Below are 19,149 nucleotides of genomic sequence, written 5' to 3'. Positions count from 1 at the left end.
GACGTCTCACCTCCACAACAAACTATCTTTCAGTTCCACCATACAGCCATGCATAATGCACATAACCAATTCTTCAGAATCTCACACGTGTAATCTTAACTCTGGCCTCACCAAAATTAAGTTCTCTTGCTGACAGACAGGTTTCAGATATCGACAATGTGCTAAGGAAGAAAATCCAAGGTTGCAGCTGCAGGGACTCCTCAGGGAGGAGCCAGAGAGCGAAACTTGCCAGGGAGGGAGAGAGAGAGGTGTGTGTGTGTGTGTGTGTACACAAACGTCAGAGCGTCACTGCTTCTGCTGTAAACTGGTTGTGTTTGCTAGGAAAGCATGAATACAACAGTTATGATGAATAATGCTAATAACTTTTTTTAAACTAGCCTATGTCTGAGTTGTGTGCAGGTACATAGACCTGAACTTCAACATGCTAGAAGCAACCCGTTTGTTAGTGGGATCTGAAGGAAATATTAGACTGCAAGTCTCAATTTTAAAACTCATGTTACTGAAAATATTTGTTATTCTCCAAAAAATTAACTCTGCCCAAGAGCAAGTGTTGTGACTCTGGTGCATGTCCACAACATTCTCCTTAAGTTACAAAAAGGATTTAACCCCCATGAGAACTACGAATCTGAGCACAACCTGAATTATGGAGGACGCCATTCTCAGCAGGTGTAAGTCAGTGCAGCTCCAGTGAAACTATGGCAATTTATATTAATGAAGGATCTGGCCCAGAGTTGCTACAGATGTCTTCATAATATACACACAGCACAAAGATCAGGGATAACATTTTCAAAAGTGCCTAAGTGACTTAGGAACTTAAGTCTGATTTTCAGAACTGACCTAGGTGCTCAGGAGACTAAGTCCCAACAAAACTCAATTTTAGTCAGAGTGATAACAAACAACTTGAAGTCAATATATTAATATTAAATTTTTGTTAACATACAAAGCATTCTGTCAGAGGTTGGTTAAAATTCAAGGTGAAACTGCTATTCTATCTTTGCAAAACCAAACTTTTCATTATAGCTATTTAGATAATTTTTCTGTTCAAGTCTAACAGCATGAGCACATTATGTTGAATTATTATTCTCCACCATCAGTTGAATTAACTTCTAAAGTCAGTCTAGTTCACGAACTGCAATAATATTCTGCTTGATATTACACTTTAACAAATGAAATTCATTTACAATCTATGGGACTTAATATTTGTTACAATGTCTGCATGTTAAAAGGTTACATTCATTGGCTTTATGTAGTTCCAATAAAAACCATACCCATAGCCTGCGACAGAACAACTGTGATTTACAGTTGCTATATCTGTGTGAATCTGCTTTTGGAAGTAAAAGGCCATATTAAAAAGATCAAAACAGACCTAGCTAGTGAAGGAAATCATTCTTTTCTCCAGAGCACAAGTCAAAATGAATCCTGTCAAAACCTTTTCACAGACGGCAACAAAGAAATTGAATTTACTACGCATCCCTTGGCCAGCAGTGACAGCATGTCATCTGCTAGAGTGGCCTTGGTAAATAGTTACCAAAGTACTTGACATGCATCACCTTCAACTTCCTCTGGTGAAATCAAAAACTGGAGGATGACTGATAAACTTGCCTCAAAAAAGGACAGTAATGAGTTGCACCTTGCGTCCTCAATCGAGAGCTCACTTTATCGATACACTCAGCTCCAGACTGTGGTGGGTCGTTATTGGAAAGCTGTACAGGTATGGCAACTATTCAGCTTGCTTTGCAAGAGGATGTTGAGGAATATGTCTTGAACGGACAGCAAAATAAAATGTAACTATTATCAACACTAATGTGAAATTAAACTAAGTCTGAAATAGGTTAACTCATACATTTTGTAATCAACATTAATGGTTCCCTCCTTTTTATGATACTTTAAGAAAATTTGTGAAAAGGCTGAAAATTCTGAATCATTGATCCTATTTTTTTCCTTTGAAAACACAATGTATTGCACAGAAAAGTTCATATTTTTATTGCAAAAAATCCCTTGCACCTTAATCCCACCTGTTTTCTCTGGCTGTGCCACACAACAGTTCACTCTCCTACGTGCTGTAATTCTTTGGTCTAATTCTGATTGTTGGGTGTAGCGAGGAGATGGCTGGATGGTGTTTAATGGCAGTGATATACTGGAGGTCAGACTAGGTGATCTGGTGGTCCTTTCTGGCCTTAAATTTATGACTTGAGGGGGTGCCTGAAGTTAAACAACTGAAATCATATTTAGGAACCTAAAAGCTGTTTGCAGGGTACTTATAACAGTCAAAAGTAACGTTACACATCCAGATTTGCAAATTAGATTTGCAAATCCAGTTCTGCAAGTGCCCGACAGTAAACTGCTTTTGGTCACTGGATTGAAGTGAATCAATCCAATAGGTTATTTCAATTACTGATCCGTTCAAGTCTAGAAGACCCCTTTTTAGGGCTAACTTGGAGGTCTGAACTGAACTAATCATGAACTAATCAACTCTTCTCCCTATCAATATTATTAGAATACAATATCTTGTGTTCTGTTTGAATCTCAATGGAGTTTATTCACGATATATTTCGTAACCTGCATGTAGATTAAGGTAGAGTATGCAAGTGTTTGGTGCATGTAGAAATCTTAGTTTCTTCTTATTTGTATCTATTAAATGTAATCATTAGGAAAAATCATTCACTTTTTGAAGACGGTGCCTGATACAAAGACGACAATGCCACCCAAAAATGTTGGAATGTTTAATCTCTTCACCGCTGACAGCTGCTACAACTCCCACTATGAACACTGCCACTTCAAAGGGGATGTACCTGGTGCCTCTGGGCAACACTGGTGGTGCACCGTGAATCACGAACCTGATATGTCATATAGCTTCAAAGTGGCTAACTAAATAGGTTTTATTTCCTGCATGCAAGCCAATGCTTCATTTATTATTTTTGTTTTTAAAAATATTTTCTTAATGCAAATATAGGTTATAAGAGCCCCATCTAGCTATCTTTCGCTAAAGCAATCATCCTAGAAATGCGTTAACATATTTGATATTCACAAAATCAACCTACTATGCTCTCCTTTTTGAACTAATGTCAGTTTCTTTCCTGTCGGAGCCTCCATTATAGTACCTCTCTTATTTTAGGGAATTAAAAAAAATGGTTCTCCAAAACAAACAACATTTCAGAGTTCAGACTGACTCTGAGACCATGCAACTGGCACCTTCTCCAGTACAATCAAGTGCTGCAAATCTTCAATATTGTTTACTCTTTCAATAGCAAAATGAGCAGGTACATATGCACATGAATAATGAAAAGAAAAGCTTCAATCTTTCTTTGAATGATTTCTAAATTTATTCTTAACACTTTAAAAACTATCTGGGAGAGCTGCTTCTAAGGACAGTTACTTTCATACCATCATAGGCCTACAATCAAATTGGAAGAACTGCACGAATGAGAAGCTGGCTTTAAAGCTCTTCCTAAAGCTCTGATACTAAGGAAGCTGTTGCAAGCTCATCACTAGAATCTAACAATTGTCTTTTAATAATCACTTTGAACTGACATCTAATCAGTAGCTTTGTCAGCTTTTTGTACTTGGGTTCACTGGCATGAAAGTCAACCAGAAAAAGGCAACTTTTATTTATCACACTTGACTTTGATTACCACATTTTTTTTTATACAGTACTCATCTTCTCAATTTGCCTGTAAATAATGTGAATTAGGTTACCTCAGATAACAAACAGATTGGAGTTGTGATGTTAAACACCTGGCCCATTTAATGCACTTGCATAGTCTGCATTGTATATTCAAATATATAGAAAGTGCAGGATAACGGTGTTAATCTATCTTTGTAAAGTGCTTTGAGATCTACGAACCTAAAGCTTGTTACTATATAAACTGGAGTGTAGTTCTTCGTGTTTAGGAGAAGAAAAACAGTGGATGTTGCAAATGGGAGATACAGGGAAAATGGGTGGGGGGGAAGTAATGCTTGGAGTGTAGTGACATTTCCTTAGCCAATCCCTCCTAAAGGGAATACATCTAGCCAACCAACTAAGCAACTACATTCTACTGAAAACACATTTTGCAATCAAAATGGAAACAGACACATTAATTGAAACATCTTTTCCATTTTGGTTTCTTTACTAGTTTAAAAAAAAATAATCCTCAAACTGTCTACATTCCTTGTAGTTTTTATCAAAAATAGGATAATACTGTATATCCTTATTTACAGAAGTCTAATTGCATGAAAGGAAAAATTCACACTAACTTTTAACAACAAAATTTATCAACAAAATTTTTGGCTGTTTCAGTTAAGGCAGATTTAATCAAGCAAAGTTGGCTCTAAAGTGAAGTTACAGTCATTAAGCAACTGAACAATTAATTTAGAGTTTTACCCTAAACAGGTCTCTGATGAAACAATTAATGGACGGCAAATAGAACATTTATTGCTAAAGCCCAGAATTTAAATCTACCATAGGTAATTTTGAATATATAATTAGTCTCTCTCAGTTCTCGAAAAGAAAAGAGAATTCTCTGTGCAAACTTACCAGCAGTTAATTCAATATAGACACAAGGGACGTGGATATCCTGTGTTATATTAAAAAATCCAATGCCAAAAGCCTCTGAATTATAAATATGTAGACTGGTCAAAGGTTACAAGACTACTCTTTGGATAATTTAAGTCACATTTTCCTATCAATGAATGCACTGAAAAAGTTTTGAACTTCTGAGGACCGGAACACATTAAGGTACATATAAACTTCAAGTAACTTTAACGATGATCCTGTTTTGTAGTTAACAACCATGACTTTAATTTGAGGCTGTCTGGACCCTTTTCATCCGAATGGTCCCAACATGTGATGAGGACCTATGCAGACCACAACCTTCTGCGTCTCCTTCTCTCAAAACACAGGTTCTCTCACAAATGCCACCCACTCACCCAAGCCAAAAAGAGAAGTCTCGCATGAAGTTTCCAGAGATATTCTGGCCCTGGTTGGGTTGAAAATGCCACAAAAATCCTCATACTACTTCAGTAATTTTCCTTCCTATTTTGGCTGGAAGCAGAAAGAACAGAAGTATATGAAAATTACATTCAACTGCTACTTAACTACTAGGGGTTCCTGAAAAAGAATGCGTTTGCCAAATGTTGCTATCATCAAACGTGGGGAAAACTTCCTTGACCAAAGCCAGTTAAGGTAAGCCAATTAAGCCAATTAAAATAAGCGTGTTTAATTAAGATGAGCTATTATCAGCAGGAGAAAAAAAACTTTTGTAGTGATAATCAAGATGGTCCATTTAGACAAGTAGACACACCTGTCAAAGTTTTTTTTTCTCCTGCTGATAATAGCTCATCTTAATTAATTAGCCTCTTACAGTTTGTATGGCCAAGTGTGCCTTCCTGGGTTCCAAGAGGTTTGCATTCGGGTGGTGGCAGCATCTATCTATCCAAGGTCAAAGAGAAGCGGTAACCTTGGGAGTTTAATACAAGCCTGGAGTGGCCAGTATTAATTTTTTTGAATCCTTGCGGGCCCCCATTTCTGAACTTGAAGTGCCAGAGTGGGGAATCAGCCTTGACAATGTTTAACTCATTTTGAAGTTGAACAGTGGAAAATCATACCTGTAAGAGAAGTTCCACTTGGAGAGTCTTCAAATGTTTCAGAATACAGAGCCATGGCCAAATCTTGCAACCAGTTACAAACTGGTTCTGATGCAAAGTGAGGAAGCCACAAGGACATCTCAGCTGCTGATGATTCAAGGAATAATTCTTATAGACAAACTGTTGAATTTAGCCTGACATGGGAGTTTGCTTAAGGTACATGATGCCTTAATCCGTAAAAGTTTTTAATTTGATGCTGTCTGGTTAATTCCAAAAAAAGTAAGAAAAACCTAAACTTTGCCTCTGCTCGAAAGAAGCTGTTGCCGCTCGCCAGAGATGAGATACTAATTGAATCTGATTAGTCATCAGGGTCTGTCCTGTCCTTGAATAGAAGTTGTCCAGGAAATAATGACAGAAGTCAGAGTCTGTTCAAGATTACAAACGCTACTGGAATGTAACCAGCTGAATATCATTTATGAAGAGTGACCAGATTTTGTCATCCACCAGAGGAAAATACCTACTTCTGGTCTGCATATGACAGGGGTGGGCAAACTTTTTGGCCTGAGGGATGCATCAGGTTTCTGATATTGTGTGGAAGGCCGGTTAGGGGAGACTGTGCCTCCCCAAACAGCCAGGCATGGCCCAGCCCCCATCCCTTATCCGACCCCCCTTGCTTCTTGCCCCCTGAAAGCCCCCCCCGGGACTCCTGCCTCATCCACCCCCTGCTCTCTGTCCCCCTGCTCGACCCTGGCCCCTCGGCTCCTAACTGCCTCCCGCCGCCCCATCCAACCCCCCCCTCCTTCCTGACTGCCCCCCCAGGACCCCTGCCCCATCCAACCACCCCTTCTGCTTGACCACCCCCAGGCCCCCTGCCCCTGACTGCCCCCTGCTGCCCCATCCAACCCCTCATCTCCTTTCTGACAGCCCCCCCGGGACCTCACCACATCCAACCACCGTTTTCCCCTGTGCCCTGGCTGCCCCATCCAACCCCCCACCCCCCTTCCAGACTGCCCCCCCGGAACCCCTGCCCCCATTCAACCACCCTGTTCCCCGCCCTCTGACCGCCCCGACCCCCACCCACGAACTCCCCTGCCCTCTATCCAAGCCCCCCACTCCCTGCCTCCTTACTGCGCTGCCTGGAGCACCGGTGGCTGTCGGGGCGGCTGCCCCAGGACAGGGACAGGCAGCCATGCCACGCAGCACAGAGCACTGGGTCAGGCCGGACTCTGCAGCTGCGCTGCCCAAGGAGCTCGCAGCCCCACCGCCCAGAGCATTGCGCCAGTGGAGCAAGGGGGAACAGCAGGGGAGGGACCAGGAGCTCAGGGGCCGGGCACAACAGTCCCGCAGGCCATAGTTTGCCCACCTCTGGCATATGACCTTGAAAAATCCAAGTTCAATATTCATGCAGAACATTGTTATGGTGTAACACACAGTTGTGGCTGTATCCAATAAACTCAGTATAGAGACTCTGAAAAGAACGTAACATTTATGTTTTTCAGGGAGACAATTCAATCTCTCTTCTAAAAATCTTTCATTAGAATCATAGGACTGGGAAGGGACCTCGAGAGGTCATCTAGTCCAGCCCCCTGCACTCAAGGCAGGACTAAGTATTATCTAGCATCCCTGACAGGTGTTTGTCCAACCTGCTCTTAAAAATCCCCAATGATGGAGATTCCACACCCTCCCTAGGCAATTTATTCCAGTGCTTAACCACTGACAATTAGAAAGTTTTTCCTAATGTCCAACCTAAACCGCCCTTGCTGCAATTTAAGCTCATTGCTTCTTGTCCTATCTTCAGAGGTTAAGAACAACATTTTTTCTCCCTCCTCCTTGTAACAACCTTTTATGTACTTGAAAACTGTTATCATGTTCCCCCTCAGTCTTCTCTTTTCCAGACTAAAGAGACCCAATTTTTTCAATTTTCCCTCATAGGTCATGTTTTCTAGACCTTTAATCATTTTGGTTGCTCTTCTCTGGACTTTCTCCAATTTGTCCACATCTTTCCTGAAACGTGGCACCCAGAACTGGACACAGTAATCCAGCTGAGGCCTAATCAGCACGGAGTAGAGCGGAAGAATTACTTCTCATGTCTTGCTTTCAACACTCCTGCTAATACATCCCAGAATGATGTTTGCTTTTTTTGCAACAGGGTTACCCTGTTGACTCATATTTAGCTTGTGATCCACTAAGACCCCCAGATCCGTTTCCGCAGTACTCCTTCCTAGGTAGTCATTTCCCATTTTGTATGTGTGCAACTGATTGGTCCTTCCTAAGTGGAGTACTTTGCATTTGTCCTTACTGAATTCCATCCTATTTACTTCAGACCATTTCTCCAGTTTGTCCTGATCATTTTGAATTTTAATCCTATCCTCCAAAGCACTTGCAACCCCTCCCAGCTTGGTATGATCAACAAACTTTATAAGTGTATTCTGTATGCCATTATCTAAATCATTGATGAAGATATTGAACAGAACCTGACCCAGAACTGATTCCTGCAGGACCCCACTCGTTATGCCCTTCCAGCATGACTGTGAACCTCTGATAACTACTCTCTGGGAATGATTTTCCAACCAGTTATGCATCCACCTTATAGTAGCTCTATCTAGGTTTTATTTCCCTAGTTTGTTTATGAGACGGTCATATTAACTCTAGATTACTTATATCAAATGACAAGATAAGGTCATATAAATGTTTTGATGTGTATCATCTCCCAAGGCTCAAGAGGAGATCGTGACGTATTATGAGATGCAATGTCATCAATATGTTGAAGACTACCAACTCTAGGATTCTTCTTCATTGGATTCAGGCACTGTTATTTCCTTGCTCTCCCTGGCTGCAGCAGATGTATGGAGGTGGATGAAAGCCAGCTGTCTATTAGAGTGAATATGGATAAGGAAAAGCTGATGATTGATGGCATGAGCAACTGGAGGCATATATCTGTTGATCATCAAGATACTGTAGTCAGTCTTTAGTTTCGTCGCATTTCCTTGCCAGAAATGCCTAGTTTTATGTTCAGCTGACCAAAGTAATGCATCATTTGCCATGGCCATCCATTCATTATTCACCTTCCGGTGCGGCTACTGAAATGTTCTCTATCTGGGGTTAATCTTGAAGACCACATGAAAGTTTCAACTAGTGTAAAGTATAGAAGCCAATGCTTTCAGAGAATTGGTAGTTGATAGTACATTACACCAACATGTTCCTCACTGCCAGTTTGCTTCCAGGTCTAATTCAAGTTGCTGAGATTATTAAAAAAGCCTTACTGATCTTGGAGCCAGTTATTGCTAAAACAGCCTCTGTCATTCTGTTCTGCCAAGGTAGCTGCAGTAAGCGGAGGTACCTCAAGTGTTAGTTCACAGCACAGCAGCCAGAGGAGCCAACAGCAAAGCCCTGTCAGTAGCAGGGGCAAAGCTTCAGACTACACTGTCATTGGTAATCCAACATATTGCACTTTTACAGTGTGTTACCACAAATCTTTGATCAGGCTTTTCCTGACAGTGGGTATTAGTATCCCGTTAGACATTGGCTTCTTCAGTATCGCTAGATTGGGTTCTTTCTTGCTGGGGATTACTGAGTAATGTGGGAATATGTACAGTATGTACAGGGAAATAGTGTATTTATTTATGTAAATAGTGTCCAGATATTATGATAGCTGAACTATATGTAGCTAATAAACAAGGTTTAAATGGCTTAATTTAACTAATAAATTAAAATGTTAGAGACTATTTGTATGAGTATATCTAAAGTTATAAATACTATATAACTCAGATCAAAACCCATCATTTTAAACAGCAGTTAGAATATTTAGATGTACATGTATAAACATTGCAATAAAATAAACAAAGGCAAGAGATTAAGTTACTGTGTGGGCCACAAAATATGGAAGCTAATTCCAGCATGGAGAATGGAATATAACCATAGATTTAATAATATGAAAAACATTTAAAACTACTCTAGAAGAACCTAAACCAGGAAACACATTACATTTTGAAACTGGATTGTTGGGTAGTAGCCCTTCAAAAGTCAGTGGAAAGAGATGTTTGTGTTTCACAAAATGCTGTGGTATGTAGAAAAAGATTTATTAAAAATAAGAATCAGAAGGTTCAGAGTAGGATACAATTTTCTTTGTTTTCTTTTTGTTCTGTTTAAACAGCACTTATTGTCATTTAAACGTAAATGTAATGGCTCCAACTCTGTACTGACTTGCATCCATCCCTGTGCAATTCCATTAGCTATGACAGGGTTACAGAGTGGTGTACATTAGTACAAAATCTGGTGTCTCCCCCCTCGCCCCCCCGCCCAAATACGCTATACTATAATGATGAATGAGTTATTGATGAAATACATAATCCTCACAGGTGCCCTGTAAAATAGCTAGAAGGATTTGGCAGTTGGAACTGTGTACTGTATGCACACCACAACAAGAGGAAATGAAAAGTATCAGAAACATTGTTATGCTACAATCAAACTTAATTCTAATACTAGCTCAGAGAGGAAACAAAGTAAACTCAAAACAAGTTAGATTACAAATAAAGCTCAATGAAGCCTAAAGAGTGCTTGCCTCTTCATCCCCAGATATTCCGATACAGTAATTAAGATAAAATATTGCAAATCTTCAACTAATGAACTGAGTTTATAGTAGGCAATCTTCTTTAAAATCTTACGCTGTGTAGAGACCATCTGTCTACACTGAACGCTTACTTCACCTCATCCACCACCTTTTCCTCCTTAAATAAATTATACCTCCTATGAACAAAACTAAAGATGCCTTTTTTTAAGACAAGAAGGATTTTTTTGATAAGCATGTTTCATCACTTTGCAATCTACTGCTGCCATCTCCTGTGGTAAATGAAGCAGCAAGTAACTTCACCCTTACAAATAGTCTATTTAACTTCTGCCATATGGGAATGGTTCCTATTGGTCAGACAGACAGAACTCTGTCTAAATACATTCTCAAAAGTTTGTTAAAAAATTACCATTACCTCTAAGTGACTCCGCCGTTCTGCGATCACTCTTTCATCCTTGTTTCCGAACAGCTTCTTTGGAGGGAATTCTAAAGTTGCAAGCTGTAACAGATGTAAGATAATTAATTGGTACTGTAAATGATAACCTAAACTGAAAAAAATTCTCTTTAAAACACAAAGCGATCAGAGAGAGGAAAATGACAAATATTCACAAGTTACAGTATGTGTCATTAGGTCCAACCCCATTATGCCGTTCTACTGATGTTAATATAATGCAATCTGTACTAAAACAATAGGATTCTACTGTCACAAGTGAATAACGGCAAAGCAAATACAGGAATCTGAATGTCTCCATCTACCAACATAAAAATCAAAAGTTTGTAAACTGAATCTGCATATTACACTAGCTGCAAAGAAGAGAATATGAACTGCTCAGGAATTCTGTAGATTTTAAAGATCAGAATCATCTGTTAAAATCATTGTAAGCTTATCTCTGATTGTGTTACCATCTATTTCATTTGCTTTTGTTTATGATAGCTATATTGTTTCCATCATTAAATCTAAGAGCTTTTACTGAATGCATGCTCTGCAGATAGTTACGCTGGGCTTCAGGTGTCCCTAGGTTAGTGGAAGCTTGATACTAAAAGTCACCGCAGGTGAGCATAAAGACAAGTTAACCTATGATCAGGGTATTTTACTGAATGATCAGGCTAACTTTAGAGCGACCAAACAGAATCCACGTGAATAAGGTAAAAGCTTATGTATCACACTGAAAATGAAAACTACCAACAGCATAGTTTTATTCTCAAAAATGACTATATAAAGATGTCGGTTACCTATGCAATAGGTGCACTCCATGTAGATGTTCAGAATTATATCTGGTTACGTCACTACTTTTTAATTCTGTAGGAACTGCAGAAGCCAGCTCAGCTGAGAGAGAGTGAATAGGATTCTATTCCCTTCTTGTGCATGAAATGCAATTGTTAATTTCCAGTCCATCAGTTATATCTGTTCAGACTCACAGAATAGGTTACACGAAATAGGTTTACACAAGTGTCATGGAAAGGGTAATTTGGCCCATAAAGTCTTATTTCTGGTAATGATGCAAAGGAGGAAAAAAACCACCATTACTCTTAAAGCTTAAGTGCAGTCTGCAGGGATGGCAGTGAAAGATATCTTTACTGTATCAATGACCATGTCAAATGAGGAAATCATTGAAACACAAACACGCAACCACACATTGTTAGAGTCAGTGTTCAGAGTGGTTTCAGAGTAGCAGCCGTGTTAGTCTGTACCCGCAAAAAGAACAGGAGGACTTGTGGCACCTTAGAGACTAACAAATTTATTTGAGCATAAGCTTTCGTGAGCGACAGCTTGTTAGTCTTGTTAGCTTGTTAGTCTCTAAGGTGCCACAAGTACTCCTTTTCTTTTTGTTCAGAGTGGGGCACTTCCAAAAGCAATTGCCTCTTTCCGCACAAATTCAAATTGGCTGCCTGAGGATGTCAAGAGAGAACAAAATAAAAGAAATGTTGCCTAGTATATAAGTATATTTTAGGGCTGTAAGGAGTTTATGCTTGTGTACAATACGCAGAAGCACAGTACATTAAATTACAAGCTTTATTTTTGCCTTTGAACATAAACACTCAATGTAGAGGAGTTCTTCAGCTATCTCCAGTTTTTCAGCAATAATTCTTCAACCCTATTCTCGTTAAACCCGACCTGGATAATTTAGAGATGTTACATTTAGTTCCTGTCTAGACATCTTCAAGTGAGTAATCTGAAGTGGTGCACCGGGAGCAGTGGTGGAGAGTCTCTTTACTACATCAACCTCTTTTTCCTCAAAATTATATTCCTCGGGTTTCCCCCATCATTTTCTTTTCATCTACTTGCTTCCAAATGCTTAGAGAATTAGCAGCATGTTGCCTAAAATTGTATAAAAGCAATTATGTCCTTGGTAATAATTCTCATTGTATTAATCACTTTTTTTTAGTTAATCTATACAGCGATATTGGTGGACAGCAAAATCTCACCCCTGAAGAAGTTATGCTGTATTAGGCATCACTGCATTATGTGACCGCTAGGTATAATGGTCAGACACACATAAATATATGCTTTATTTTTTTTAAACATATTTCGCTGTATGTTTGGGGATTGTTTCTTTCTAAATAAAGTGAGTTTACACAAATATAAAGGTTAGGGTTGCCACTTTCAAGATTTGTCCTGTAGAGTCAGAACATATTGTATTGGCTCCATGCAGGGGGGTTTTCCCTACCTAAATTCTATTTGAGATTTAATAATCTTGCTGGATATAGGACTGACTGAGGAAAAGCAGCATTATTCCACCAAAGTGTGGGATGGACAGCAATCCTAAAAATAGTTTTGTAACGCATAAGCTTTCAGAACCTATTTTAGGAGAAAAATCTCTGTTGACTTCTATGGAGCCATTAGGTTCTCTAAGATCATCTTGATCAGGCTAAAGTAGACAAGGGTACCTTAGGGACTCGCCCAGTTTAACCATTGCATAGCTCTGGAATCACTGTGCCATACAAATCTTTGCAACCAGGCCAGCAATGATGAATTCAATATATTGGAGATGGGCCTCAGCCAAACAAATCCACTCTGAAATTTTTGGAGATTCACAATATGAAACACGACTCAGATCAGAATTTCATGGCTGTCCAAAAGCTAGGATCTGAACACCTGGAACTTGGGGAAAAGGGTATGTGTCAGAATCTGGATCCAGATCAGAACACTGAGGCTCAGGCCTATATTTAGTATACAAATGACATACTGTGAGGACCTTGCATCCTAAAAGGCACACTAGATCTAAATTCGCAAAAAGAAAAGGAGTACTTGTGGCACCTTAGAGACTAACCAATTTATTTGAGCATAAGCTTTCGTGAGCTACAGCTCACTTCATCGGAGTGCTTATGCTCAAATAAATTGGTTAATCTCTAAGGTACCACAAGTACTCCTTTTCTTTTTGCGATTACAGACTAACACGGCTGTTACTCTGAAACTAGATCTAAATTATGCAGCACTGACCATCATACCCCATTCACCATCCCTCTAATCCAGGTCATTCAGTACAACACTGTTTTATTAATTTATTTTGATATTAAACTCGATTTTATTTTACATTGACCCAGATTTTAAATGTGTTGCAAACACTTGTCATATCTGTGTCGGTATACTAACAACTAGTAACCTCACTGTATGAGCTACCTGGAGGCTTTGGCATCCAGGTAAGTGACAGCTGGAGGTTTTGGCATTTGGGTAAGGAACAGCTGGTGCTTTTTTCTCCCCAAGATGATGTGGGAGATGGTTTTGGTTTGTGGTTTCCAGGTGGCAAGCTTTTGGTACTAGGGAGCACATACAACATTTCCTCCCTTCCACTTTTGGGGAAAGGGTTAAATTTGGAAGGGATGTATGTGAATTTTTTCTTCCCCACTACTGCAATTCTTGAAAGCCATTAATTATCCCACTCCACCTCAATATCTGTCAAAACAGCCAACAATGACACACAAAAGCATGCATATTAACTTGATGTTCCTGCTAAAATGATAGGCAGTGAACGTTAATATTGATTACATTTCAACAGTAACTTCTACAATGAAAAGCATTGGAAGTTACTGTTGAAAGGTAATCAATATTGACATTTACTGCTTATAAGTTTAGCAGAAACAGTGCCAGTCTTCATTACCAACAGCCCACTGAAACAAAAGGGAGACATTCAAACCACTTAGAACTCATGTTTCAGACTGGCTGCAGACTCAGGCAGATATCAGGCAGACTCAGGCATCAGTTAATATCCAATTCACATTCTGAAGGTCATCTTTGCAATCATGAGGGCTAGAAACCCTTTTCTTAGATTACACAAGTGGAAACAAATTTGTTAACAATTATGAAGAACTGTAAACATTCTTTGTAATTATGTGGTAGAGTATATAATGCTTATATATTGCTGGTAGTGGTCTTTTTACAGCTGCCATAATTTGTGCAACCGATTATGGTAAAAAGGGGAGGATCTTTTGCATTTTTGTGGGGAAAAAATCATTAATTGTAAGAGGTTCTACTAAATATGTGATGTATAAACACATGACAGCAATTCCTATATCAGAACGGTGACTGTTATAACAAAAAAAGAAAAAGGAATACGAACATACCAAGCCATAATTTTGTACAAGCAGCTTCGGTTCTGATGTGTAGTTCAACGTGAAGTTCAGAATCAATTAAAAGAAAACTTCACTCAATTCAGCAACCTGACAGTTCAAAAGTTAAAAAGCATTTGTCTCTACAGGCATAAACTAGGAAATGTATCTGAAACTAGGAAGTTTTAAAAATATTACTGGTATTTGAGCTACTAATGGTAGCAACATTTTAATCCATACAGTGAAATTGTCACTGGCAATGTGGGAAGCCTTTAAGAAACTGTCAAGCAGCTGCAAATTGTATTACATTTGCCAGAGATTATCACCCTCCTGATATTTATACAATCACTGAAATTCACTTGTTCATCGACTCCAACGCACAGGGATGTCTGAGGGGGGTAGATTATGTATATGGATCTCTGTCTCAGCTAAAACAAGTTTAAAAAAAAGTATATAGTATCCAGAGCGGATACAAAATCATTCCTTTGAAAAATCAACTGACCTTTCACTTACCCTCTCATCCAGCTGAGCTCCCAGGCAGTCACACCTTAGCTATTAGGACCAACTTTTCTCATTAACATAATTTAAAACAATGCCACACATTAATACAGCAGCACAAGTGTTCTAATTTCTTACTGGTCTAGGTTTCTTCTTGTATGACTTTTTCCCTCCTTTGCTGCAGTGGTGAAAATGTTTGCCAGCAGTTCTATAGTTTGGATGTTTTGTCATTTTCTTGGGCTGCTTGAGGAGGTGATGTGTTTTCTGTAGGGCAAATTAACAAACCCAATTCCCTGCTTGATAGGAATAGTAATTTAGAGTGATTTCCTGAGGGGAAGCGCCTACATGTGGTGAGCAAGGTTTCTACTTTTTATTTTGACTGCAGAGGCATTTCCCTACCATACTTAATTATACTATCATCCTGAAACAAATTTTGTTACACACACATGCACGTGCAAAGAGCTAAAATACTCAGAGCTCTTCTGGCTGAACTTCAAAGAAAATGGTGAATTAAATAATCCAAGGAAACATCAGATAGGAGATTGTATATCAGTGCTCTTTTAATGTGTGTTAGCATATGTGATGGGGCCTCTGCCCCATGCTGGGTTGGTAGGGGTTAAGGTGGTCCGGCAGGCCAATTAAAACCCTGAGTAGACCTAGAGGAGGAGCCAGGAAGCAGGACACTAATTAGGAGTAAGCTCGGCTGAGCAGGAGCAGGTGGGGCCAGCATATAGCCAGGTTGTTGACTATTGCAAGGGCAGAGAAAGTCTGCAAGGAAGAAAGACTACTGTCACTCCCGAGTGGAAGGTGTTGGAGGATGGCAAACCCAGAGAGGGAAGAATTCAGTAAGGTCGGAAGAAGCCCAGGGAAACTGCAGCAAGGATTAAGAGAGATAGACCTTGGCTTCATGTTATAGGCTATCTGGGCTGAAACCCAGTGCAAAGGACAGATCTGGGTTCCCCACCAGCCACTTGGTAGTGTAGTACAGGGGCTCTCAAAATGGGGGTCATGAGATTATTACATGGGGGGGTTGCGAGCTGTCAGCCTCCACCCCAAACCACACTTTGCCTCCAGCATTTATAATAGTGTTACACATAAAAAAGTGTTTTTAATTTATAAGGGGGGGAGGGGGTCGCACTCAGAAACTTGCTCTGTGAAAGGTGTCACCAGTACAAAAGTTTGAGAACCGCTGGTGTAGTAGGAAGCGAGAGCTTGAAGCATGGCCTGGTGCAAGACTTGAGCCCTGAACAAAAGTCAGCAAAAGTTATGCTATGAGCAAAAGTCATGTCCTGTCAAAAAGCAGATGCCTGCTGGTACATGAACTTGGCACAAGTACCAGCAGCATTGCTAAACCACATTGAATACGTAAACATGTTCCAGCAGATCAGCATAAGGACACCCCAAGTCAGCACAAGATGATTTGTCTGAAACATCAGGAGAAAGGTACAAGGGGAGGTAACAAACATGTCACGAAACACGTAAGGTGGTACCTAAATTGTTTATCCCAGATTGTTTGTCTCAATCTATAAATGTTGAGATACCTTGCCCTAACTCTCTTCCGGCCTAGAGGGGAGCGGAAAGTCCCGCCGCTCACTGAATTGGTCCATTCTAACAGGCATACATGTGCAATGTAATTGCAGACATTGATCCATGGAGCTAGGACCGTGCTTCATTGACAATAAATCTGGCCCAGCGCCTTCGTCACTGAACTGACTCTATGGTCTCTTCGGGCCATTCAGCCGAGGTCTGCTGGGCTGGCTAGCTGCGCAGAGCCAGCACAACACAACAGACATGCTGCCAACAACTAACACTGGTGACCCCGACCGCTCATCTGGTAAGTAGGAGAGCTGTCCTCTGTAGGAATCACGATCTAACACGGCAGAAAACGCCATGCTAGGGAACCCCCCCTCCCTTATCCCCTCCCTTCAAATCCCCACAGAGTTTGATGAGGTATGGATGCGCTGGGTAGCCAGCAAAGGAAGTACATACGAGTTTTAAAAAGGATCGTGGAAAATCATGGACTGGAATATGCAAAGTGATGGCAGAGACTGAGCTTTAAAAATAACAATAAGAGTAAAAAAGGTAGACTATTGCCAACTATAGCCATGACTATAAAATGGTTAAGACAAAACACCACGGAATTGGCGGGGCAAGTGACAGAAATAAAACAAAAAAAAGAGTTAAAAGAAGTAAGAGAGCCCTGGAAAGCTCTCTCTTAGCAGTGTGGCAAGCAGTCCAGAGACATTATATGGTACAGCAAGTACAGGAACAAAACAGGAAACTGGAAACAGCTGTAGAGAAACTGCAAAAAAGAGAAATGCCGTCCCCCGTTATAAATCTCTTTGGCTACAACAAACTTCGGGTATTTATACAGTGCCTGAAGAATGGAGACAGAAATGGTGGCCCTCGCAAAATTAAAAGATGAAACAGGGATGACTGGAATGGGTGTTGCAATGGGGACATGTGGAATGACCCAGAACAACCACCACCATACCGTAAGAGCCAGATTCCAGTAAAACTTAAACCACATGGCATTGGTCACTGTCGGAAGACTGGATACTGGGCTAGATGGACCATTGGTCTGACCCAGTAAGGCCGTTCTTATAAGACCAAAACTGGTGCCTGTCAGAACAGGAGAAGTAAGTGCACAGGAGAGGGAAGTAGACTCCAGATTGGTAAATCAGATAAAAGGAAAAAATGGAACAGTTCACAGAGAACTGTAGGAGACAGGAGCTGCAACTTAATCGCAGGGGAGTGGATAAAAAAGAATTTCAAGGTGAAAAACCTACAGTGAGCAAGTTAACACCTAAAACTTATGCATTCATGCATGGATTTTCCCAGAAACAATTAACAGCAGTTTCTTAATGTATGCGCAACATGTCCCAGGTGGCATAGGACCAGGATTCATCACTAAATGTGGTCCGCTGGTTGGATCATTAGCTTCCCTGGCTCGGGCCAGGTACTGACAGGGAGTGTAACATGAACACTGATCCATGTCCCAAAAGCAAAGAAAGGCAACCCTGCAATCCATTTGGCAGGCAGACAAAAGCAACAGACACAGAGAACAAATTCAGGTTTTTCAAGAGCAGATAACAACCCTCACTTGCCTCTCAAAACCAGGATTAAAAACAAGGGATTTGGGTTCCCAACTGCTTTAACCCATGGAGCCCCATTTCTCACTCACAGAAATAATATAACCTTCTTTCCCAAATATTTTTACATAGTAGTTAAAAAATGTTTTATATCCTGTTTGCTAAACATGCTGCTGCCACCTGTACTTTGATAACTTAACAACGTTTCTTAATCTCCCTCAGCTCAGGTCTCCCTCCCTTCCTAGGCTGCTCTCCCATCCTCACCCTTCTGTTCACTTTCTCTGTTTTAAAAGTTAAAAGTTCTAGTTATTACAGAAACCTCCATCGCTGAAAGAGAGGAAGCACCTGAAAACACTAACTTTCTTAAAGATATGGCTGCCAAGCAACAGAAATGCACACTCTGCTTCTAATCCTAACCACTGACTAATATTTAAAATCATGGGTTTTCCCTAATTCCATATAGCAGAGTTTTTAAAATAAATAGTAATATAAAGTAATGGACAATATCTTAAATTACTGACTTAATACAACAAGTGGGCAAATAACTTAGTATGAATTTTTCTCAATTCTTATTAAAACTTTTAAATAAAAAGGTAATAATTTGCTTATTTAATTATTTAACTCCTTTGTTTACTTGCCTGTTTTCTAAAATGCATTGCTTTAATAATTAAGCTCTTAATGCCTTATATTGTTATGAATACAATTCTGGAGCCATTCGTCTTTAATTGTAAGTTTGTCCTGTGTTGTATGTTGTGTGTCACGTGATTACTTTTTTGTTTTAATTTTGTTGCAACAAAAGTTGACTTTTTAAATATATAAGTGGTACCACACTATTCTAATATTATGGTTGGGGTATAACCATTATAATACCAATTAATT

The 19,149-nt window shown here is 39.9% G+C and overlaps 1 protein-coding gene across 3 annotated transcripts in view; it reads right to left on the bottom strand.

Annotated features, from left to right (window-relative positions):
• The window catches only part of KIF16B (kinesin family member 16B), a 288,909-nt gene that overhangs the window by 65,533 nt on the left and 204,227 nt on the right, over positions 1 to 19,149 (bottom strand). For all 3 annotated transcript variants that reach the window (XM_075127230.1, XM_048842636.2, XM_048842638.2), the window contains one exon: positions 10,548 to 10,631. In XM_075127230.1, coding sequence (XP_074983331.1) covers positions 10,548 to 10,631 — 84 coding nt within the window. The remainder of the gene's footprint in view (positions 1 to 10,547; positions 10,632 to 19,149) is intronic.

This window comes from Caretta caretta, chromosome 3, assembly GCF_965140235.1.
Source record: "Caretta caretta isolate rCarCar2 chromosome 3, rCarCar1.hap1, whole genome shotgun sequence".
Classification (NCBI taxonomy): Eukaryota; Metazoa; Chordata; order Testudines; family Cheloniidae; genus Caretta; species Caretta caretta.
Note: the sequence above shows the minus strand (reverse complement) of the source record. Positions and strands in the feature narration are given on the sequence as shown.